Source organism: Cynocephalus volans, chromosome 6 (genome assembly GCF_027409185.1).
Source record: "Cynocephalus volans isolate mCynVol1 chromosome 6, mCynVol1.pri, whole genome shotgun sequence".
NCBI lineage: Eukaryota > Metazoa > Chordata > Mammalia > Dermoptera > Cynocephalidae > Cynocephalus > Cynocephalus volans.
In genome coordinates, this window is record NC_084465.1 from 71912589 (window position 1) to 71939303 (window position 26715).

Below are 26715 nucleotides of genomic sequence, written 5' to 3' on the forward strand. Positions count from 1 at the left end.
TAACCTATTAAATTTTTCCTGGTTTTAGACTAGCTCTCTTTATTTTATTTTCTTCTCTTCCCAAAGCCCCAGGATCCTGCTTTGCTTCTCACTGCTACCACTTAGTCCTGTTAAATTAGAATTTCTCATTTCCCTGGCCTAATGTAGAATAGAATTCATTCTGAGAAATATTTCCCTCCCCTCAGTCCCTGAAGCAAAAATGGTCAGTCAGTCCATTGACACTAAGAGTTTTGGTTTGTTTTATTTTGTTTTCAGATATTAACAGTAGTGGAGGAAACAAACATGACAAAAATAGCAAATAAACAAAGGTATTATCAAGTTTCCAAAAAAATGTATTCCTGGTTCTCATATTTTGTGAGGCCAGTTCCTGATTTTCCTTCATCTAATTCCACAAATGTTTTAGTTTTTTCTTTGTGACTCTTTATATTGTGTTCTCTCTACAATTGCTTTTTCTTCTTTGTGAACCAGGGTCACTTACTCCCTAACTTTTTTAAACCTTGGAGATGGTGTACTTGGTACTCCTTTCATGTTTAAAGAAGACTTCTCTCTCCTTCCCTCTTTATTTTTTTCTTAAGGCCACAGAGTAGTTAATGAATATTTAAAAGCATAAAGTAAGCTTCATGTATAGTTTAGTTTAAAAAAATCCAGTCAGTATAATTTCATGTTCTTTTTTTAAAAGAAGGTTATGTTGGACATTTCATCATAGTAACGAAGGTGGGTAGGCCCGCTGAAGTGAGGACCGAGAGCTTCTGTGTGATATGATGGAATGTTGGCTTAGAGAGGCTATTTTAGGCAGAGGTTCAGAACTATGGATCAGATGGCAGGGGCAAATTACCCCTTTCTTCTGCCTCTTCCTCCAAGAGACACCTTTGTGTTTGCTCTCCACTAGTACTGAGATTGGGGAGAAGAGGTGGCTAGGGATAGCCATGGGGGTTCTTTAGCATCAAAGGGAAAAGATAAGGGAAATTCTAAGCAAAGGCTGTGGAAAGTGAGAGTATTTGCAGTTGCCCTGTTTTTATGTAGCTCTGCCCCTCTTTGAATGTGGTGTAAATAGCACAGGAACCTTCTGTATTTCGAAGCAAAGGAGAACTTTATGGCATAGTAGTCTTGCTTCTGTTTCATATACTTCTGGAATTTGTAATGTTCTGAGTACAGTGTATATATATTTAGGAAGGTTGGCTTACCTTTTACCTTAATCCCTACTGAATTGTAAATAAGAGCATGACTTTTATATTTCAAAGAATGAAGTGTTCTGTGAAAAGCTATAAGGTTGCATTGTTTAAATTGGTATTCCAAGCAAAGTAGGATACTAGCATGATGTAAGCTTTTTGTTTGAGGGGTTTGTTAAACCTGCTTAGAATAAAACTTCTGGCTTATTTTGATGTCTCAGAGTCCTTGAAAAATTAAGATGGATCAATTTTAAGGTTGTTTCTGTTTGTTTATTTTCAAAGATTATTTTAAAAATGAATAAGTACAGATTGCCTTGATTAATCTCTAGGCATTGTGGGCTTTTCTGTACAATCTATTGTCAGTTTTGAAACACTACTAAAACATCATTAATATTCAGAAAACAATTTTATACCTCTATCCTAATTAAATGACTTGTACAATTTGAAATACTATGTATTTTTATCATGGAAAGGACTCTGTCTTGATTTATGATGATTACCTACTAATTTTGATTCCTTTTCTCATGAAAATTAATGTTCTATATTAGAAAATTGTCATCGCAACAGAGCAGAGAACACAAATATTAACATAATCTTATTTGTACGTCTTTTGCCAAGGACATTATATGAGAGGATCCGTAAGCTACAAAGAGCTTTAAAATACTAAAGGGATCTAAAGACTTTAATATAAAGGAAAGGAAATAAATTATTCCTATGTTAGGGTGCTTTATTTCCTTCCATATTGTTTTGCTTCTACTGTTTGCCATAGGTAAAAATTAGATTTCCCAACAACGTATGTACTTTTTTCCTTGAGCATTTATAGTCTTTGATAGTAATTGTCTATTGTGCTTTTTATTCCTATGACTATTCAAGGTGACTATTTAGATAATTTTATAATACATTATATTTTTGTTATATCTCTCTGAGAAAATCAATATATTTCACAGACTGTACTTTGTAATTGCATTTTACCTAGTAGATAACATAAAACTGGGTTCACTGTAGGTATTCAATAAATAATTATTGATTGATAAATGTTTGCATCTTTTCTACAAGGAAAATAATACTAATATTAAATGACTTCCCCCAAATTGCTAATGGTTCCCTTTAAAGTGCTCAGAATTTTGTTTTACTTCTTGTCTATCATACTTAAAGCAGATTATTAATCACCTAAAATATGTTAGTAGTTTAATTAATTCCAGGCCATCTTGTAGTAAATGACTTTTCTATTAAACTTGGGTGTGTGACCCTTCCTGTTTGGAGAATACACCCTAAATTATATTTGTTTTTAAAGGTTTTATGACTAAAGAGTAATATATAGTAAGATATTAAATATGAATAAATTACTAAATAGCTCTGAATCTCCTTACCACAGTGGGATTTACAATTTTAAAGTGTTTAGTAATTAATAAACCAGATCCATTTTGTTTATATAAGACAGGAACTTAGAAACTAATGTGATCCCTATATTAAGAGATCAGGTTTGATTTTAATCAGTAGGCATCTGAAATCTTTTTCTCCTTACAAAAGTTTCTTTATAAAAGGAAGATATTTCTGGTGTCACATAGGTAAAATCTGAAATAATCTGGGGAAATTTAGTCTACTTAGTTGCCAATGTCACTATTTAAATTTGTAGAAATGAAGCATTTGTAATATATATTTATTTCTCATTTTCAGTAGTCTTAATCATAAAAAACCTAGAAGAATAAATCATTGTGGTGAAATACTATATCTTGTTGAAAGCTTTGAGAAAAAAAGTCATCAATATCCAAAAACTGAAGAAATAAATACAAAATTTGGTTTTCACTTTGTTCTCTTCTTGCTTCTCCTTCCCTCCCTACAAAGCAGATTGCCAAACTGAGGCAGCAACTACAACGCAGTAAACAGAGTAGTCGTCACAGTAAGGAGAAAGATCGGCAGTCACCTCTCCATGGCAACCATATAACAATCAGTCACACTCAGGTAGGCTAACTTCTTCTTGTTTTTATTTGAATATTTCATTTTAGTTCATTACTAAGGGAGAATTCGTCATTTTAAGATTTAAAAAAAAGTCACATAAATCTTTAGCTTTACTAATACTACTGTTTGTTAAATTGTTGTAAGATTTTTTAAAACCATTATATCTAATCTGCATTTAATAACAGACATAACAGAGTATAGTGGTCTCAAGGATGATACTGGTCTGGGCTAATATCCTAGCTCATTCACTTATTGAGCAACTATATGGGCATTATCTCATTTAGTCTTCCTAATAGTTCTTTAGTACATCTATCTCTGTATTTCTCTCTGTATTTTATTCCTATTTTATGTATGAGGATTAGAGTTTTTATTTTCCCACCTGAAAAGTGTACAATATATCCCATGGAACAAAATTTGGGAAATGCTACCCTAGACCAAATTCCCTTACAAATGTTGCTGTAAATATTAGTAAATCAAATGTAGTATAGCAGAGGAAACCCAAGTAGTCTAGGTTTGTTTCACAAAGATAAGGATGATTCAACATTAGGAAATATATTAATTTAGTTTGTTGCATCAGAAAGTTAAAGCAGGAAAAAAAACCATTTGCCTTTCTAGATGCTGAATAATAGCTGATAAAAACTATTTGTGATTGAAAAAAAGACTCTTATTAAACTAAAAATAGGACACTTCCTAATGCGACTAACTGCAAATGTAGTGAGACCCTAACAATCAAATATTATCAGCATTACTGTTAAAATAAAAATCAAGTCACAGATGTCTGTAATTATTGACATTATTTGCTGTATTAGTTTAGAGGTTCTAGACAGAGCAGTAAGAAAAAGAATTATCACTTTGCATATGACATTAAAGCTAATGATAGGATTACTAGAATGAAAATTACTGACAATATCAAGTGTTGATGAGGATGTGGAACAACTAGAACAGCCTCACTTTGCTAGTGGAAACAAAATGGTACACCTATTTTGGCAAACAGCTTGTCTTTTTCTTAAGTTAAACATACATTGACCATTCAACCCAGAATTTCTGCCTTTTTATATCTGTCCACAAGAAGTAAAAGCATTTGTCCACACAAAGACTTGTACATGAGTGTTCTTGGAGGCATTATTCATAAGAGTAAAAAAAGGGAAACAAATATCCACCAACCGGTGAATGGATAAACAACATGTCATATTCAATGTAATACGATTCAGCAGTAAAATGGAAGGAACTACTGATACATATGACAACATGATTGAATCTCAGAAACATCATGCTAAGTGAAAGAAGTGAGTGAAAGGCTATATCCTGTATGATTCATTATATTAAATTCTTGCAAAGGCAAAATTATAGAAACAAAGTACTGAGGGTGGGGATTGACTGCGGAGAGGCCCTAGGGAATTTTTTCGGGTGATAGAAGGTTCTAAATGTGACTGTACTGATAATTGGATGGTAGTATATGTTTAACAAAGCTCAGCTAACTGCACACTTAACATGGGAGGATTTTATTGTATGCTGATTATACCTCATCAAAGCTGTAAAACAAACTGGCAAGGTTCAGACATTAAAAGTGCAAATTCAAATATGCCTTCCTTTTTCTTCTTAAAAGAATTCTGATGGAATTAATATATTATTCTTATTCTGTTTGTTTCAAGTGCTCTTTCTCTACGAGTCCAATGCACTTAACACTAGATCGATTGGTTTGACTTAACAGAAAAAGACTTATGCAGTTCAAATTTACATAGAATTTTTTGGCATGCAGTTATGCTTAAAAATAATTATCTTTTGCTATACATATCAAAATATTTGTAGGTGAAATATGAAGTCTAAAATGTGCTTTAAAATACTCCAAGAACAAAAATAATGGGAGTTTAGATGAAATAAATTGGCAAATGTTGGTAATTCTTGAATTTGGCTGATGCACCTGAGAGTTCATTATTCTATTATGTCTAATTATGTTTATGGTTGGAATTTTCTGTAATAAAAGGAAAAAAACAAATTTAATGAGATGATTAGAAAAAATAAAAACAAAAATTCAGTAGTTTTTTCTCATACTAGCAATTATTTTAGGAAATATAATGAAAAATATAAAATGCTTAGAATTAAACTTCCATATGCAAACTATACATCTTTACTGAGGATATGAAATATAAAATAGAGACATAAATGGAAAGTCTTAACACATTAATGGATAGGAAGTCTCAATATTTTTCAAATAGAGTTTACCCCCAAATTCATGTACAAATTGTTTGAGTTTTGAGTTTCAGTGGAAATTTAAAAGGAATTGTTTTTATTACTTGAAAAGTTGTCTTCAAAGGACATATGGACAAGCAAGTCCCATTAGTAGAAAAGAAAGTCCGAAAAGACTTTTCCTACAGCATACCAAAATGTACTATAAAATTACAGCAATTAAAGTGCAGGTCCATATAGGGATTATCAGATAGCAATTCAAAGAAATCAAACATAGACTCTATACAGAAATGTTGGGACAGTTGGATTACTATGTGGGAAAACAATATTAAGACCTCTTACTTACACAGTAGAGAAAAATAAATCATGACAGGTTAAAGTATTAAATATGAAAAATCATAAAAGTTCTGAAAGAAAAATATTTGATACTTAAGAAACAGCAAATGTATGATAAAGAGTTAAAACTTCATATGGAAAAAGTTCATGCATCAGTAAGAGACAACATTAATGGGCAGCAATTCACAGATGGCAGGAACACAGCACTGAATATGGAAATATTAATGTGTTAACTGATGATTAACAGTGCACCTCAGTATGAATCATAAACATCAACATTAATCATTTAGTGTAAGATAGAGATATCATATATTGTTTTAATTTTTACTGTGCTAATCTTCTTTTTCTTATTTCTTTCTTATTGTTGTACAAGTCCCTTGAGCATCAAAAAGCTTGTCTTAAACTTCTTGGTATCCCCCACAACAGTTCTCAGAGATGGTTAATTTTTTTTTTTTAGTTTTTTAAATAAATTTTTTATGTTAACATTTACTTGTACATACTGGTGGAATACAGTGGGTTGTTTCAATACATGTATATGATTCACTTAGGATAGATAACATAGTTTTGTACCCATTGTTTCTCCTTTTCCCCCTTCCTGCATGCCCTCCGTCCCCTCCTGGCCTCTGATACCCATTATTCTATTCTCTGCTTCTATCAGAAATCCTCCTCCCCTTTTTTTTCAGATGCCACGTATGAGTGAGTTATTTGTCTTTCTGTGCCTGGCTTACTTCACTTAACATTTCCATCCATGTTGCTGTAGATGATAGGTTTGTTGTTTTTTTTTTTTTAAATAGCTGAATGGTATTCCATTGTGTATGTATACCACAGTTTGTTTTTTCCATGTATCCTTTGATGGGCATTTAGGTCGATTCCATCTTTTTACTATTGTGAACGGTGCTGCAATAAACATGGGGATACAGGTGTCTTTTCTGTATATTGATTTCATTTCCTTTGGTTTTATACCTGGTACTGGGATATCTGAGTCATAAGGTAGATCAATTTTTAGTTGTCTGAAGAACTTCCATACTGTTTTCCACAATGGCTGTACCAATTTACATTCCCATCAGCAATGCAGGAGATTTCCTTTTTTTTCCGCGTCCTACCCAGCATTTGTTATTTTTTGTCTTGTTGATAAGAGTGATATGATATCTCATTGTGGTTTTAATTTGCATTTACCTGATGATTGGTGATGTTGAGCATTTCATGTGCCTATTGGCCATTTGTATGTATGTCTTCTTTTGAAAAATGTCTTTTCAGGTCCTTTGCCCATTTTTAAATTGGGTTATTTGATTTTTTGCTGTTAGATTGTTTGAGTTCCTCATATATTCTCAATATTAGCCCTTTGTCTGATGTGTACTTTGCAAACTCTTTCACCCATTCTGTAAGTTGTCTCTTCACATTATTGGTAGTGTCTCTTGCTGTGAAGCTTTTAGTTTGATGTAGTCCCATTTGTGTATTTTTATTTTAGTTGCCTGTGCCTTTGTAGTCTCACTCAAAACACTGCCTATTCCCATTTCATGTAGCATTTCTCCTATGTTTTCTTCTAGTAGTTTCATAGTTTCAGGTCATAAATTTAGATGTCTGATCCATTTTGAGTTGATTATTGTGGATGATGAGAGATAGATGTCTAGTTTTAACCTTCTGCATATGGATAGCCAGTTTTCCGAGCACTATTTATTGAAGAGGCTGTCCCTTCACCATTGTATATTTTTGGCACCTTTGTTGAAAACTAGTTGACTGTAAATGGGTGGGTTTATTTCGATGCTCTCTATCTCTGTTCCATTGGTCTATTTGCCTATTTTTATACCAGTACTATGCTGTTGTGTTACTATAATTTTATAGCTTTGAAGTCAGAAAGTGTGATGCCCCCAGCTTTGTTCTTTTTGTTCATGATAGCTTTGGCTATATGGAGTCTTTTCAGGTTCCATACAAATTTTAAGATAATTTTTTCCATTTCTGTTAGGAATGTCATTGGTATTTTGATAGGGATTGCATTGAATGTGTAGATTGCTTTGGGTAATATGGACATTTTGATGATATGAATTCTTCCAACCCATGAACATGGGATATCTTTCCATTTATTTGTGTCCTGTTCAATTTTTTTCAACTAATGTTTTATAGTTTTCATTGTAGAGGTCTTTGACCTCCTTGGTTAAATTTACTCCTAGGTATTTTAATTTTTGGTAGCTATTGTGAATAGGATTTTTTTTAATATCTTCTTCAGTTATTTCATTATTGGCATATAGGAAAGCTATTGATTTTTGTATGTTGATTTTGTATCCTGCCACAATACTAAATTCATTTATTAGGTCTAGTAATTTTTTGGTGGAGTCTTTAGAATTTTATATACATATATATGATCATGTCATCAAATAGGTATAGTTTGACTTCCTCCTTTCCAATTTGAATATCCTTTATTGCTTTCTCTTGCCTTATTGCACTGGCTAGAACTTCTAGTACTATGTTGAATATGAGTGAGGAAAGTGGGCATCCTTGTCTTGCTCCGTCCAGATCTTGGAGGAAAAGCTTCCAATTGTTGTCCGTTCAGTATGATATTAGCTATGGGTTTGTCATATATGGCCTTTATTGTATTGAGGTACATTCCTTCTACACCTAAGTTTTTGAATGGTTTTATCATGAATGGGTTTTGGATTTTATCAGATGCTTTTTCTGCTTCTGTTGAAATGATTGTATGGCTTTATTTTATTCTCTTGATGTGATGTAACGTGTTTATAGATTTGCATACTTCAGACCATCCTTGCATCCCTGTGATGAATCCTACTTGATCATGGTGTATGATCTTTTTAATGTATTGTTGGAGTCTGTGTCCTAGTATTTTGTTGAGGATCTTTGCATCTATGTTCATTAGGAATATCAGTCTGTAGTTTTCTTTTTTTGGTTGTGTTTTCTTTCAGTTTTGGTATGAGGGTAATGCCTGGCCTCTTAGAATGAGTTTGGAAGTATTTCCTCCTCTTCAAGTTTTTGGAAGAGTTTGAGAAGAATTAATATTAGTTTTTCTTAACTGTTTGGAAAATTCATCAATGAAGCCCTCTGGTCCTGGAATTTCCTTTGTTGGAAGACTCTTTATTACTGCTTCAATATGATTACTTGCTATTGGTCTGTTTAGTTTTCCTAGTTTTTCATGATTCAACTTTGGTAAGTTGTATGTATCCAGGAATTTATCAATTTCTTCTAGGTTTTCCAGTTTGTTTGCATACAGTTGTTTGTAGTAGTATCTTATGATCCTTTATATTTCTGAAGTATCAGTTGTAATGTTTACTTTTTCATTTTTAATTTTATTTATTTGTCTTCTCTTTTTTTGTGTTAGTTTAGCTAAAGATTTATTGATTTTATCTCTTCTGAAAACCAGCTCTTTGTTTCATGGATCTCTTTTGTTGTTGTTGTTTTTTTAACCTCTAATTCTTTTTTTTTTTGACTGGTAAGGGGATTGTAACCTTTGGCACAGTGTGGTCCACACCACGCTCAGCCAGTGAGCACACCAGCAATCCCTATATAGGATCCGAACCCACGGCCTCAGCACTATCAGCACTGCACTCTCCCGAATGAGCCATGGGGCAGGCCCTAAACTCTAATTCATTTATTTCTGCTGTGATCTTTGTTATTTCTCTCCTTCTACTGATTTTGGGTTTGGTTTGTTGTTGTTTTTCTAGTTCCTTGAGGTGTAACATTAGGTTGTTTATTTGAAGTCTTTCTTCTTTTTTGATGTAAGCATTTATTACTATAAACTTTCCTCTTAGAACTGTTTTTGCTGTATCCCATAGGTTCTGGTATGTTGTGTTTTCATTTTCATTTGTCTCCAGGAATGTTTTAATTTCCTTTTTGATTTCTTCTTTGACCTATTCGTTGTTTAGGAGCATGTTGTTTAATTTCCATGTATTTGTACAGTTTCTAGTGACCCTTTTGTTTTTGATTGCTGGTCTTATTCTGTTGTGGTCAAACAAGATAGTTGATATGATCTGCATTTTTTTTGACTTTGTTGAGTCTTGTTTTCTGACCTAACATGTGGTCTGTTCTAGAGAAGGTTCCATGTGCTGTTGAGAAGAATGTGTATTCTACATGTATTAGATGAAATGTTCTGTAAATGTCTATTAGATCCAATCTGCCTAGAGATTTATTCTGATGACTCTTGGTTAATTTTCTCTCTGGATAATCTGTCCTTTGTTTAAAGCGGGATATTAAAGTCACCAACTATTACTGTGTTGGAGTCTCTCTTTCCCATTAGCTCTAATAGTAATTGCTTTATAAAATTGGGTGCTCTGGTGTTGGGTTCATATATATTTAGAATTGTTATATACCCTCTTGTTCTATCAATCCCTTTATCATTATGTAATGGCCTTCCTTATCTTTTTTTACTTTCCAAGGTTTGAAGCCTATTTTATCTAATATAAGTATAGCTATTCCTGCTCTTTTTTCATTTTCATTTTCATGAAATATGTTTTTCATTCATATTTTAAAAATGCAAATCAAATCAGTGATCTTGTCGGACCACAACAGAATAAAACTAGAAATCAACAACAAACGGGATGCTAGAAACTGTAGAAGTACATGGAAATTAAACAACATGCTCCTAAACAACAAATTGGTCAAAGGAAAAAACCAAAAACATTCATTTTCCGTCGATGTGTGTCTTCATAGGTGAAATGAGTTTCTCGTAGGCAGCATGTTGTTGGTTCTTGTTTTATAATCCATTGAGCCACTATGTATCTTTTAATTGGGGAATTTAGTCCATTTACATTTAGAGTTATTGATATATAGAGAGTTGTTACTTCCATTTTGTTGCTTTTTTTCTGTTTTGTGGATTTTTTTTCATTCTTACTATCGTTGTGGTTCAGTGGTTTTCTCTAGCAGTGTATTTTAAGTTGCTATATTTTTTAGTATGTCTTTTAAGAGTTTTTGTGTTATGGTTAACATGAGGCTTACAAAAAACATGTTATAGTTATAACAGATTATTTTAAACTGATAACAACTTTGATCAGTAAGAAAAAAGAAAGAAAAACCAAAGCCAACTCTACCCTTTGACATCATCCCCCCCTTTTAACATTTTGTTGTTTCGAGTTACATCTTTTAATATTGCCTATCTCTTATATGGTTGTTGTATTTGTTATTCTCTTACTAGGTTTGTGCATTAGTTTTTATACTAAGGATATAAGTGTTGTATTCACCACCCTTACTTACAGTGTTGGTATATTCTGAGGTTGTCTTTGTACTTACTTTACTAGTGATTTATCTGTCCTCAAGTGTTTTCTTGCTACTCTACAGCATCATCTTCTTTCAGGCTGAAGAACTCCCTTAAGCCTTCCTTGTAAGGCAGGACTCGTATTGATGAATTCCCTTAGCTTTTGTTTGTCTGGGAGAGACTTTATTTGTCCTTCATATTTGAAGGTTAATTTTGCTGGGTACAGAATTCTTGGTTGACAGTTTTTTTCCTTCAGCACTTCAAATAGAGTTTCTACTGTAAAATCTGCTGAGAGATGTATTGTGGTTCCATTGAATGTTATGTGATTCTTTTCTCTTGCTGTTTTTGGTTTGTCTTAGATTTTTAATAATTTGATTATGATGTGCCTTGGGGTGTTCCTCTTTGTATTGAATTTGATTGGTGACCTCTGAGCTTTCTGTACCTGGGCTTTGTCAATTTTCTCTATACTTAGGAAATTTTTAGTCGTTATTTCCTGGGATATGCTTTTTAGGGCTCTTTCTTTGTAGTTTTCTTCAGATACACCAATTAAGTAAAAATTATCTTGCCTGAGGGAGTTCCATAATTGCTGTATTTGTTTCATGTTTTTCTTATTCTTTTTTCTTTTTGCTCCTCTGATTGGATAATTTCATGTGTTCTGTCTTACAGCTCACTAATTCTTTCCTGTGTTTGATTAAGTCTGCTGTTGGAGCTTTCTATCAAGTTTTTTGGTGCAAATAATCTTTTTTTCTAGAGTTTCTATTTTTGTTTTTTAGTTGATTCTGTTCCTTTGTCATGTTTCTCATTTGTCTTCTAAATTATTTTCCAGTTATTTAATTTTCTATCTGTATTTTCTTGTGGCTCCCTGAGCATCATTTATAGGGTTATTCTGAATTCTGTCAGACATTTCATAAATCAGCCATTCTTCTGGGTCCATTGCTGGCACTTTCTTTGTTTCCTTTGGTGGTGGTATATTTCTCTGTTCTTTATCTTTGTGTCTTTTCTGATGCCTTGGCATTTGAGGAAACAGCTACATCTTACAGGTTTTATAGGGGTTATTTGATGGTGTTAGACCTATAATTCTTAATATCAGAGCTTTGTCTTTGATCTGTGTAGGGTTTTTGTTTGTTTGTTTGTTTGTTTTTCTGTTCTGTGGTGGATCAGTAGGTACCACCACTACTTAAACTCTGTACTGGAACTGATATGCTGTTCTCTGGTTACTTCCCAAATTGGGGAAAACTTTCTGTGGGACCAGAACTTGAGCTCTGTGCCTAAGCTAGATTGATGCTTTTGCTGCTCTTTCTCAAACTGGGGAAAGATTTTTGTGCAGATTGGATTTTAATTGTCAGCCTTTTAGTCACTTCTGGGTCTTGGGGGGGTCACCATGGACCCAACTGGCTGTGTGGAAATTCTGGCCCAGGACTGAGTCTTTCCTACAAACTGCACCCCCTACAGTTCCCTCACCTTGAGTGGTCTTCACTGTGGTGCCTGTGCTGATCTAAAGGTAGATCAACTGTATGCACTGTAACAAGGTGTTCCCCTAGTAGGTCAGCCGCCCCCCAAGCATTCCAAATGTTTCCCATGGTGCAAGCTGTGTACAAGTCACTCACAAAGACTTACCAACCTCTGGGTGGTTCCTCCTGTCAGCTGTGGCTCCTCACTCCTATGTGGGTCCAGGGAAAGCTTGCTAGTGGCTTTGCTGGCCTGGGAATGGTGTACTTTGAGGTACCCTTCTCTCCTGCAGACTCCATGTAGCTTCATGTAAAGGGCACTGCTGAGGCTTTGCCATCTCCTGGTAGCTGCTCCATGTGCTGCCAACTTGCCTTGTTATCACAGTTGGCCCAGAAGCAGCCAGGGCTTGGAATGGTCAGAGTGGTAACGTCCTTCATCTGACCATGGCCTTTCACAAAATCACCAACTCTCTGAGTCTCTCCTCCTCTTTCCCCAAACTCCAGTGATTTCAGGAAGGAAGTTTTTGCATTTTAATAGTTGTAGATTGATTTGTTGAGGAGGGAGCGAGATTGGAGATTGTCCATTCTGCTGTCTTGTTGATGAAAAAAAAAGAAAAAGAGGTGGTTAATTTTTGAGAGCTTCTGCAAAGGACTTTAGAAAACAACCTTAAAGTTGTTGAGTGTTGTTGAATTTAACATTATATTACTGCCACATTATTTAATAATCCAGTAGATTTTCTTAAATGGTTGACAAAATGGAAATGAAAAATACTAGAAGGTAATTGTCACTGTACAGGAAACAGACAAATCTTTTAAACATATTCACAGAACTGTACAGTGGAGTCAAATGATACATTTACATGATTTCAACTGTGCTTTTCCAGCAAAAGAGAAAAAGGAAAAAAAACTAAATGGTGTAGAATATTCTGTCTACCATTCTGCTGAACAAGTGTATACATTATACAATCATATCTTTACACTTACATAAAGAGATTTTCAAGTATTATTTTGACTCTATGTAATTTTTACTTTACTTCCTTACTTCAGAAACTAAATTTCTGTTTGTATATTTGAATTCTTACATTGTGTATTTGAAATGTCAAAAATTACTCTGTTGAGTTTCTATTTTAAGATTTAACATGTTCTTTAGTTCTTGATTGCTTTGACCGCAAAAAATTTGACATCCCTTTATCCTCTGCCTCACAGGCTACTGGATCAAGATCAGTCCCTATGCCACTGTCAAATATATCGGTGCCAAAATCATCTGTTTCACGTGTTCCCTGCAATGTAGAAGGAATAAGTCCTGAATTAGAAAAGGTATTCATTAAGGAAAATAATGGGAAGGAGGAAGTATCCAAGGTAAGGTTACATAGAATGTTTGAATTCTTTATATTGCAAACTGTCTCAAAAGTACTTGTTTTGGGTAACAGCTTTATTGAGATATAATTCACATACCGTAAAGTTTACTAATTTAGTATACAATTCAGTGGTTTTCAGCATATTCAGAATTGTGGAACCATCACAACAAACAATTTTGTACCATTTTCATCACCATGAAAAAAAACTTTGTGCCCTTTAGCAGTCATCCCTTCTTTCCCTTTAACACTCTCAGCCCTAGGAAACTGCTAATCTGCTCTAAGTCTATGGATTTTCCTATCCTAGACATTTCATCAAGTGGGATCATACAATATGTGGCTTTTGGTAACTATCCTTTTTCACTTAGCATAATGTGTTTAAGGTTCACCCATGTTGTAGCATGTATCAGTACTTCCTTTTTATTGCCAAATAACAATCATATGGATTTTATTTATCCAGCCATCAATGGATGGACATTTGGCTTGCTTCCACATTTTGGCTATTATAAATAATGCTGTTATGAATTTGTATAGAAATTTTCAGGCGAATATCATTTTTTCATTTTTCTTGGGTGTATACCTGGGAGTGAAATTGCTAATATGGTAACTGTGTTTCACCTTTTGAGGAACTTCCAGACTATTTTCCAAAGCGTCTGCACCATTTTACATTCCCAGCAGCAATGCATGAGGGTTCCTATTTCACTACATCTTCACCAACACTTGTAATTAATTTTCTGCCTGTTTTTATTATGGCCATAGTGGTTGTTAAGTGGTTCCTCATTGTGGTGATGGTTTGCATTTCCTAACAGCTAATGACGTTCAGCATCTTTTCATGTGCTATTGGCCATTTATATATCTTTGGAGAAGTGTTTATTTTGATCTTTGCCCCATTTTAAAATTGGGTTGTCTTTTTATTATTTAATAGTAAATGTTCTTTTAAAAAGTTCTTTATTTTCTAGATGCAAGTTACTTATTAGAAATATCGATTAAAAATATATCTCCCATTCTGTCAGATGTCTTTCACTTTGATGTTCTTTTTAATTTTGATGAAGTCCAGTTGCTTGTACTTTTGGTGTCATATCTAAGAAAACATTGCCTAACCCAGCATCACAATGGTTTACTCCTGTGAGTTTTACAGTTTTAGCTCTCTCTTACATTTAGGTCTTTGATCCATTTTTAATTAATCAAAAACACTTTGTAAATTATCTCAGTCCCAGAAAAGAAATCTGGATACAACTGCATGTGAACCTATATTTGACCAAATTTTTAAAGGTATACTCAGCTGAAAAAACCACAGTGTAACCTTTGGCTTGGTTATCTCTGATTTTTCTAAAAACTAAAATAGGATTTAAAAATATCAAATGTGTATCTGGTTCATTCAAATATGTAGCTTTTAAAACTGATTTAGAGTTAGGTTATTTTTATTAAAAAAAAATTAAAACTTTCTTCCGACTCTCAGTATTGCTCAGTAGATATGAGCATTATTTATAAATTCTTGTATATCCTTCCTGATACTTCTTGTGTGTGTGTGCATGCATGTTAGTATACAGTGAATCATTGTATGAATATACTATAATTTATAAATCCCCTGTTGATAAACATGTTTCCAGTTTTTGTCATCACAGGCGGTACTTCAGAAAACATTGTGAACTCTTGCACATAATTTCCTGGCAGTGAAGTTGCTGGATCAAAGCGTTTGTACATTTAAAATTTTGATGAATATTGCCAAATTTACCCTTCCAAAAGATTATGCCATTTTACTCTCTTTAGGATTTCATGTTGTTTTTATGTTATATATCATCCCATAAAGGAACCTTTTGGAAATCATGCCTCCTCTGCTTACCATTAAAATGTTTATACATTAAGTACAGTTATGTAAGGAAGTGAAGATGGTCTGATTTTTGGAGGATGAGATGGACAATCATTCACATATTTGCTGACTCCTTAAGAATAGTTTTGTCAAAGCAAAGCAATACTAAAATATAAAATTTGCTAAAATAGTTTTGCTTTTAAATGTCACACTTTAATAGTAGCCATCTTGGAATTCTGGGATAATATAAACTTATAACTAAAATATTAGTTTTTAGACATTTTAGATTTATGATTAAGTGTGCTTCAAAGTTTTAATCAAAATGTCACCATGAATCTGCCATAGCTAACAAAAAGAAAATTGTCATGTTAACTATATCAGTATTCCAAACCTTCATATTTCCCATTGTTCTTTTGTGTAAATATGTAGATTCCTAAAATCTGTTTTGTTATTGTAATTCTTCTACTTCAGGAAAACAAAAGTTGTTTAAGGAAACTGATATATATATATATATTATCCAGTTATAGAGTAAGAAATGGAAATACAGAGATTGTGTATTTATCAAATAGGACATAAATGAAATAGAACTCATTCTTCAACTCATTTTTTTTAGCTACAGATTAATACATTATTCTTTTACTGATTACCAGTATTGTTAAAGTAACATTTTCTTAGTCAGAGTTTGACCAAGTAACATTACTTTGTTTCATTACTAAATTGGAAAGTTTTACTTTTTTGTCTACAAAATTAATTGATATTTTAAAAATTGAGAATTATCTTTATAGTAAAGTAGTCACTGTCAGGTTATCAAGTTGGTACAGTTTTGGTTTAGTAGTGTGGCATAGATAAATGAAGTTTTAGTTGTTAACAGGTTTCGGCCTTCACTTAAATTGTTTGTTATAGAAAATATTGATACATTTCTAATGTTGCCTAACTTTACGTTCCTCCATTTCCCCCCTGACAATGTTTCTGAAATCTCTGCAATGACAAAGCTCAGAATAAGAGTAGACACACGAAATAGTGAAAATAAATAGTAAATTAACAGTATATTTGTTGTTTTTCCTAGCATTGCAATTCTGTCTGTATTATAACAAAAGATATTTAAAATTATTTAAGAAAGAATTTAATATGTAGTTTTATTTGTCGACCTTAGTTTGTTAGCACACAAATGAGGAAAATAAAGATTTATTTGTACAATAGAAGCAGAATAGTAGAGTAGAGTCCACTGCATCAGGAGCTCTGAGCTACAGGTTTCTTATTTGTAAAAACAAGACATTAGACTAATGAGCTCTAAGGTGCCCTCTAGTCTAAAATATATGATTCTATGATTATACTTTTTACTTCTTCTTTTTGCCAGTAAGAACAATGCAGTAGAGTTAAGCAAAATTATGGATAGTCCTACTTAGTTGCGTACCAAATTAGTAGAATTATTCTGAGCTATATTAATATCCTTTATTGAGTAGTAATAGAATAAATCTCTTTATTAGAAATTTTGGGTAATTTGCAAAAGAAGTGAGAAAAGTGTGGTGTTCCTGGCCTCTAAAAAATTAAAATATGAAAGAATGAACAAACAAAAAAATCTATACCTGTGAATATGAGATTTTACCTTTTCTTACTAGTAGGTCTAAGTGATGTTTTGTTTAGCAATTTAGTTAATTCATTCAGCAAATGTTTATTGAATGCTATGTGCCAAGCACAGTGCTAGGTATTATGGGCAATGTTAAACTCCTGCTATCCTTCAGGAGTGTTGTGAGAAGTGCTAACCTATGCCTATGAATATATTCAGGGAGCTGTGGAATTTTTAAGGCGAGCCATTTGAAAAAAATTTTTAGTTCAGTAAAGGTGTCACGCCCAGAAATTAACTTAAGATACAAGCTTGTTATCTTTAGTTTCTGAAGAAGAAATTATGGTGGTAATAGTCATGGAATATGAAATCAAAGGAAATACCACATGCTTTCTATATGAGTAGAATGTACGCATTGTCGTTTGCATGTTTAATGGTGTTCCTCTTGCAGCCTTTGGACATACCAGATGGTCGACGAGCACCACTCCCTGCTCACTACCGGAGCAGTAGTACTCGCAGCATTGACACTCAGACTCCTTCTGTCCAGGAGCGCAGCAGTAGCTGCAGCAGTCATTCACCTTGCATCTCTCCCTTTTGTGCCCCGGAATCCCAGGATGGTAGTCCTTGCTCAACAGAAGATTTGCTCTATGATCGTGATAAAGGTGAGAAGGAATCATCCACTTAGAGAGTTTGTTGTAGGGCCTTGCTCATTATACTCTTTGTTTTAGACCATTACATCATTTTTTTCTTTTGTTGAATGGTGAGACTGTAAAAGATTGGTTAATCTAGGTTTGTTTGTTCATTGGTTTCTCATACCCCCTTCTTTGTGACTCTCACAAACATCTTCCATAAATATGTCAGAGAAGCACAGCGCATGGTTCTGACAACTAATGAAAGCTATGAAATGGAATGTGTACAACTTCACATCAAATAATACACAGGTCTTTTCCTTGGTATTGTCTAGAGCTGATAATGGTTATGGTAGAGTTTATATTTTTCATGCCCGAAGTTAGATTTTATAAGCAGATTGATTTGGAGGGAAATAATTTCTAAAAATTCTGTTGGAAGAATGAGTGTATTTTTAGCCAAGCAGATAAAGTTCAGTAAGTACCTTCAGGACGTCAGGGATGATATTATGGTATATAGGTGGATTATTAACTATTAGGGACTACTGGGATTTCTTACTGCCCATTAGGGCCAAACTGTCTTCCCATGTTCTCTTGTCCTTGTGTCTGGCACTTGTCTATCACCACTTGGTTCTTTCCGTTTCTGTCCCCCTGAGACCCAACTACAGAAAGCAACATAGACTGCTCAGCTTCCACCTTCCTAGCTACTTTCAAAGAAACACTGAACTTATTTGTATAACACATTTACTGCTTCTGACAATAGAGAAATAGATCAATGGCAACAAAAATTTAAAAACATACAAGAGTTAAAGTTTACCGAATCTTACAGGATTTTAATGGTCCTTGTTCTGATTTGACACCCCCCCCCCCAGCCATAATGTTTTTTTTTTTGGTGTGTGTGACTGGTAAGGGGATCAGAACCCTTGGCTTGGTGTCGCCCGCACTGCGCTCAGCCAGTGAGCGCACCGGCCATCCCTACATAGGATCCGAACCCGCAGCCTCGGCGCTCCCAGCGCCACACTCTCCCGAGTGAGCCACAGGGTCACCCCCAGCCATAATGTTTTGTTCTGAGGTGGTATTATATGTAAAGTGCCCATATCTTAAGTGCTCAGCCCAGTGAATTTTTACATATGTGTGCACTTATAAAACAAAGATCAAGGTATATTAATTACCTAGATTAAAGTATTGATATAGAACATTTTTATCATCCCATGAGGCTTCCTAGGTTCCTTTCCCAGGTAGTAAGTATCCTTCCCCTCTATTCTGAGTTTCATCATTGTAATTTAGTTTTTCTGTGTAACTGAATTTCATAGGAATGGTATATGTATTCTTTTGTGTTTTATTTCTTTCACTCATCATTATATCTAATTCTTCCGAGATGTTAAATGGAAGCTACTTTGGTCTTTGTCCTCTGCTTTCACATTTATGGGTGGATCTCCCCTTTCTTGTTGACTCTTTCATTATTGAAGGACTTGCTGACTCCCTTCCTCCATTAAGGATATATTGAAGGTAGTGCCTCAGGCATCTTTTTGCTTCAAGTGTGAAGTGTCCACTTAGAATGTCAGACTAGGAAGCTTTCATTTCACTGAGGCATCCTACTAGAGCACACATCTTTAATCAATTCCTCATAACCATTTTACAGTGGATGTTTTATTGTAAAATAAAGAAGAAAACACCTTGCTTTTAGTAGGAGTGTTTGCTTTGAAGGCAGATGGAAATGTTAAATAATAGTTCTTGTTTTAAGCCACACAGGTGGTAAACGGTGAAACAGGTCTGTCTAATTGACTCCAAAGCTCATATTTTTTGTTTTATCTGTAGAAAGGATAAGTACAGTTCAAGTTGGCCACTTTTGCTACTTATTAACACTTGTAGTTGGGGTAAAATGAAAAGTAAGAATAATGGTAGTAGTAGGGCTAGGCAATTAATTCTGGAGTTTTGTTTTCTTCTTTTTCAGTTTGGTATTGTAGATAATTGAGATGCTGAAACAAAAAAGAAATACATTAGGAAGATGATAGATGAGTTCCATTTTGGTTGACTGGTTGTGAGATTGCCTTCAGGGCCTCCAAGTGAGGATATCTGTGAGGCAGATAAATAAGTGATTTCTGCAGCTCAAAAGAGGTCTTCACTTAGATCATAAGTTTCAAACAGTATATGTTCTTTAATAACTTTTTCCTGAAGATTTATAATCTGTTTTATTAGGAGAAGGTGTAATTATGTCACTCTCCTGCCAGGGTCTCTTGCAGGAGACAAGAAGTTAGGAGAAGGACCATCTTTGGGACAACACAGGAATGCATTTGAATCCTGTGAAGTTTTGGACATAAAACCTGCATTAATTCTCAAGGATTCAATAAGTGATAGCTGCTGCTATTTAGAAAAAAAAATCCTCATTATTATCACTGTTAGTTTCCCTAATGCCTTTAGGAAAAATAAACTGTTTACTTTTCCTCCACAGCTTATCCAAAACCTCCCTGTCTTGCCTAATTACTGCAAGTTATCTAACAATCTGAATTCTGACCATTTCTTAGATAGGTTAGACCTTTTCCTAAGACTTTGCATTTGTTTGTGTTTTCCTCTATGTCCTTTTATTCTTCTATAGCAAACATTCATCTGCATAACACTAATTTCTTTTCTTGTTACTCTTCTTCTTGTTTGTTTTGTTTGTTTAATATGTAAAATGAGAATATTGGCCCAGATCATTTCTACGGCCAACTGTTTTTTTCCTAATATTTAAAAAATATTTCTTAGTAAAAATACAGTGATGTATTTCATATCATTACTAGGTTAAGTGAGATTGCAACAGAGTACTTAGCACAGCCCTTGGTACATAGTAAACACTCACTAAATGGTGATGTTGCTAATAGTAATTTTTCAAAAATCTCTTTAGAAATTATGGAGGTGGAAGGGATTGCATAATCATTTAAGACATTTTTCTATTTTCTACAAGACCACCTGAGTTTGGGAATTAAGGTCTCATGATATCAGTTTCTTAACTTATCTACCACAAGTTGATGTTACTGTTCCCTAGAAAAATGTGTGGCTTTCTATTACTATGTGAAGTTTCTAGTTCTCAAGTCAAATGCCATCTTTGTGAAGAGAAAATTAACATATTATCTATCCCTTTTGTGAATGTATATATGTATCCATGTATACAGGCATATGTAGTTTAGGATTGGGAGTAGAGGTTTATGTTTTCAAGTAAGTTTATACCTATCGTTTTTGAGCATTTACTGTGTGTCAGGTACTGTACTAGAGAGTGGAGAAATAAAGATGAATAAAACGTGATACCTGTTTTAAGGAATTTATAGTCTAATAGGGAGTAGTAAGAATGTAAACAATCCACTATTATACAACTATGTTTAGAATACTGAAAGTACAAAGGAGGAAGTTATCAATTTTATGATTTCTGGAACTTATATATGTTATGTCATTCAAACTGTAGAATAGTCTCTGAGTCATTACTTTTCTAAGTAAAGTCCAAATTCTGGGTTTTTGTTTTTGTTTTTTTTAGATGCTAATTCCGTCTTATAATTTGCATTTCCCACAATAAACCCACTGGTCTTCTGTTCAGTTATCTTTATTTTCAATAATGAAAAAAAAAGGCTTATATAGCTTTTTAACGGTTTTCATCATTAACAATGAAAACAGAATGAATACTATAATTTTGTAGTCAACTAATATTGGTCTGGATTACCTGTATATTCTGTCATTGCTGTAGAGAAATTTGTTCTGTGGTAGAATAGCTAGTTCAGACATCCTTAGGAGCCTGGATAGACATGCACAAGAGGGGATAGGGACAGCTGTGGTGAACAAAATGAGTATGCTCTAATGAGGGATGTGCTGGTGAGCAGATTATTTTTCTAGTATTTATTTGTTTTATATGAGGTACTTCAAAAAGTTCATGGAAAAATTTGTATTATGTTTTAATGCTATCTTTCCACTAACTTTTTGAAGTACCCTTTTATTTATCCTTTTCCTGATTTTGCTAACGTTATGAGTATTTCTGCATGTTTCTAACACCCGTTCTCCATGAATCATGTATAATTTGAGACCTATAAAATAATTTTAGTTGAATAGTACACTTTGTATTGATTGCAATGCCGAGACATAAACAGTGTGGCTATTAAGGAAGTTCTAGCTATTGAGAGACTTTTTTCAGGTGGATTATTTTGGTTTTGATTTTTTGCTAGGTTTTTTCAAGGATCTAAAGACTGAAGGCAGTCTGGTCACATGTGTTGCGAGGCTAACTAACCTGAAAACAGCCATAGTTCCTACAGTTCTGTGTGGAGAATTCAGGGATCTAGAATAAGAGCTCTCATCATGATATTATCAGAATATACCCTAAGAGTTAACCTAAATCCTTTCATGTTATCATGCCCAAAATGCAAAGGGAGAAGAATAGTCATTTATATAATACAGATTGCAGCATCAAAATATTAGTTCTTTTAGGAGCTCTGCCAGTGTTCCTTGATGGTAGCCAAACTGGTGCTGGGCAAGCCACAAAATCTAGACTTCAGTCTGCCACTTATCATTGATCTTTGGTACAATTCACTGGGGCAGTTTTTATAAAATTCTGCAATTTTGCAAGATGTTGTGGAAACATTGGTTGTTGTAATCATGAAGTAAATGGAACCATTTTACCCAGGTCAACTACTGAAAGTTGTATACCAAGAATCTATAAATTGATTACTATGTGGATGGTTTTCCCAAGCCAAAGCATATAAGCCTATTTAACTCATACTGTGATTTAACTCCTAAATGTTAACACTGCTAGACTTTGGGTGTTAGGATCGAGCAGCCCTTGGTCCCAGGAAAGCAAAAAGTATTATCTTGTCTTTTCAGGGTTTAGGGCTGACCTTAGGCAAACTTTTGAAATAGACTGTTTTTGGTATCTTTCTATTTCTTTCTCCATACATTTTAATTCTACTTGTATTTATCTCTAGGACTTTACTTCTTAATCTTTTTTTTTAACCTTTGCCCTGACTGTACTTTAACACTCTGTCTTCTAGGTAGCCTAATCAGCCAAGATTTTGTAGTGCTTTTCTTTTTGTGGTTTATATTGTGAAACCATATATGATGAATATACTTCTTTTAGCCACTACACCTTGAAAATCACTGGTTTTTGAACCTGGATCTGTTTATCAAAAGATTCTCTCTATATGGTTCTAGGATGCTTATTATCGTAGAACAACATCTTGGTGGTAAAATTACAGAGTGTGAAGATATTGTTTCCACAAAGGAAATAGGTTAAAACTGACCTATTCTAGGATTATGTCCCTGAGGTTATTTTCCATTTCACTTTTTCAAGACAACATCTAAAGTTACATACATTCACAGTGTCTGACACCACATAATAAGCAACCAGTAAATGCCTCTTTACCCTCTTTCTGAAAATGTTGACAATTGCCCCAATGGCAGATACTGTGATAGCTCTCTCTGAGAATTATCTTCATAATTCAAAAATGCTTAATAAGTGTACAACTCAGTTCTGTTACTGCTTAGTCTTGAATATAAGCAAACCAAAATTTTTTAGCATGCCTGCATATATATTTCACTTAATCTCCTCTTCTCTGTTTATCAGAATATAAGCTCCAGCAAGAGTGGATAACCTAATTTTGCTCATTGCTTTATCCTCAGTGTATAGCGTAGTAGTGTAGTGCCTAGTATGGTATAGTGCTTAGTGGAGATTTTTTGAATATTCCTTTAAGACCTTTCTTCATGGTATGTCCCTTTTTTTTTTAGAGGATGTCTTTTTATAGCTTTTATAGCTATGTTGCAAACATTAGTGTCTTTTTAAGTTGTTAAACTATGTGTTCAACTTTTTAATGTTCATGAAGAGTGTGATACTCTTCAGGAAAAAAAAAAATAGGAGGCTGGCTGGTTAGCTCACATGGTTATAATACCAAGGTCAAGGGTTCAGGTCCATGTGCCAGCCAGTCACCAAAAAAAAAAAAAAAAAAAAAAAATCCAGCCATCCCACTACTGGATACATACCCAAAGGAATGGAAGTCATCAGGTCAAAGGCATGCCTGCACTCCCGCGTTTATCGCAGCTCTGTTTACAATAGCCAAGATATGGAATCAACCTAAATGTCCATTGATGGATGACTGGATAAGGAAAATATGGTATATTTACACAATGGACTACTACTCTGCCGTAGAAAAGAATGGAAATCTGCCATTCGCAGCAACATGGATGAGCTTGGAGAAAATTATGTTAAGTGAAACAAACCAGGCACACAAAGAGAAATACTTCCATGTCCTCACTCATAAGTGGGAACTTAAAAAGAAGTAGAGAGAGAGAGAGGAGAAAGAGAGAACAATCAAAATAATGTGTTGAACTTTCAGAAACAGAGAACAGAACTGTGGTTACTAGAGGTGAGGGAGGGGGAGATAGCAAGAAATTGGTTAATGGACACAAGGAATGATGACATTTTGTAATGATAAAGATATTACTTATCCTGATTTGATCATCACACATTGTACACAGGTATTGATATTCAGCTCTACCCCAGAAATGTATATAATCATTTTTCAAAAACAAAAAAACGATAAAGAGTAGCAAACTAAGATTGTGCTAATTTAGTGATAGGCTTTTGGTGGGAAAGAAGCCATGAAGTTCAAATTTCCTGTTGAGATTAGAGGAGAGGAACTTTGCTAAAAACTTCCTCTTCTCTCAGTTGGTCATGCTTTAAGGTAACTCTGATTATGCTTGGGGAGAAAATAGTAGTGTATCAACTAGGTTAGAGGAAAAGGAATCTATTGGATTTTTCTTCCCTATTATCTTTTTGTGTTCCTTTAAGAAGAAATTTAGACTCATAGGGGATACTTCTTACACTCTATTTCCTTGTGAGACTAACAGAAGGCAGACCCAATGAAGCTGTTACCTGAGCTCTAAGCCTTTAATTAGAAACATAGAATGTTAGATTGGAAGGAACTTGATCATCTAGTCACCTCCCCATATCTCTAATGAAGACCCTAGAGCTGAGATAGATCAAAACTTAGTGAAGCAGATAGCATAACGGTAATGAACTCTGACTCTGGGGCAGCCAGGTTGAATCCCTGCTCTGCCACTAAGTATGTGTCCTTGGACAAGTTACCCCACTTCTCTATCTCAATGTCCTCACCTGTAAATTGGAGATAGTTGCCTCGGGTGATTCCTATGATGATTAAATTTGCTGAGGTGATTTTACTTTTGTTACTTCCTGTGATATTACCACAATCCTATGGGTAGGTGGCATTGTTGTTATTTAAAGGATGGGGAGTCTGAGGGTTAGAGAAATTAAATAACTTTTCTAACTTCTGTGGATTTCAGATGCCAACAAGCATCGTCTGTAGGAACTTTATACAACATCTTGCTGCCTTTGCAGAAGAAATAGTCTTTATATAGGCATTCAGCTGTGAAAAGACCTGGTGTGTGGAGAACAGAAAGAAATTGTGTGGTTGGAGCATAGGGGTGAATGGTGGGAAGTAGAAAGCAGTGAGAGTGGAGAGAGAGAAAGACCAGTATTTCATAAAGGGCCTTGTAGGCCTTGCTAAGAGAAGTGAAGAGCAAGCAAAGATCTTTTGTCAGCAAAAGGATATGATAAGCTTAATATTTAAGAGCCATAACACAGGTAGAAATATGAAAGTGGGGAGAGAAAGTAGTAGGACAAGATAAGATGCTATTTTAATAGTCTAGTCCTGTGGTTTTCAAACTTTATTACACACCCTTGTCAGCAATTTTGAATCTGTGCTCCTAATATAAGTTTATATTTGTCTAAGTTATATATGTGTATAATTCATTCTACAAATTAAATGTAAGTAAAGTTTACTTGTTTTTAAAGATAAAAAGTAAATATGTATAGATGATCCAATATTTTCTTCCTGCAAGTCAACAGGTTGCTTTGTGCACCTTGATTTGGAGACCACAGGTGTAGGGCAAAGATGAGGAGGGTTAGCAAGACCAGAGGAATTGGAAGAAAAGGGGCTGAAGAAAAATCAACAGCATTTGGTGGCTGATTAGATGTATGAGGTGAAGGAGGAGGAGGTGGTGAGGATAACGATAAAAGTTCTAACAAAGTTCTAGACTGGGAGATGTGGAAAATGATTACCACCCTTAGTAAGGTAGTCCGTATTGGAAAAGGAACAGGCTTTAAGGGAAATATAGTAAATTTAAGGTTCCACATTGGTTTCTGCCTAAAGATGTTATAATACTATTTCCCTTTAGCAAGAATTTTTTTTAAAAAGTATTGTGTTTTATCTATTGTTGCACTGAGACAACATTTATAGCATTTTGCTTTGTCTTCTATTTTGCACACAGTAAGTACACAGTAAATATTTAAGTGAACACTTAAAACTGTAGTGAAACTTATTAGAAGTTCAAGTATTCTTTTTTTCCCTGTAGGATACTTTAGAAGAAGTTTAATATGAACAGTGTGTTTCCGTTTTTGATGTTCCTGGAAATTTTTTCATTAAAAATCTTGAGACTATAAAAACTAAAATTATATCACAGGGATTTTCCTGAGATCTTTAAATATGTTACTTTTAAAGACATAAAATGTTTTGTGTAATCTGTAATTTATTTTCAGTTTAGTTTTACCATTGTGATTTATATTTATGAGGCATGGTGTTAATCTATAAATTGGTTTGAGGTCTGTCTTCAATAAAGTGATTTGCTTTCATTTTTAACTATCATGTCTGATTCAGAGTGAGTAGTTAACATATCAATGACTCTAAGTTAGATTTGGAGACAATCAGCAGTGTTGTTCTGCACATCAAGATTATGTTATAGAAGAGGCATTGTATTTACTGTAAGTACACAGAAACAAGGAGCAACTATAATTTGCTTGCTTAATTTGATTATCAATTCAGCTAATACTTATGGAATATTAAGTGATTAAAATATAAAATACCTCCTACATATGACAACTATTTAATTAATGGGCCTAACATTTAGAATATAAGTTCAGTCCCAGTGATTCAGAAAATAATCTGATTTGAAGTAGAGTTCAAAAATATAAGTAGCAAAAGGTTATGATGTCATTTTTCCCTAACCCTTTGTTGAATGCTGATCTAAAGGAGATCTT

General features: G+C 34.0%; 1 protein-coding gene across 1 annotated transcript in view; it reads left to right on the forward strand.

The window, feature by feature from the left end:
- The window catches only part of GLCCI1 (glucocorticoid induced 1), an 86556-nt gene that overhangs the window by 53705 nt on the left and 6136 nt on the right, over positions 1 to 26715 (forward strand). The window contains exons 4-6 of the mRNA XM_063101183.1: positions 3015 to 3131; positions 13503 to 13655; positions 17477 to 17687. Coding sequence (XP_062957253.1) covers positions 3015 to 3131; positions 13503 to 13655; positions 17477 to 17687 — 481 coding nt within the window. The remainder of the gene's footprint in view (positions 1 to 3014; positions 3132 to 13502; positions 13656 to 17476; positions 17688 to 26715) is intronic.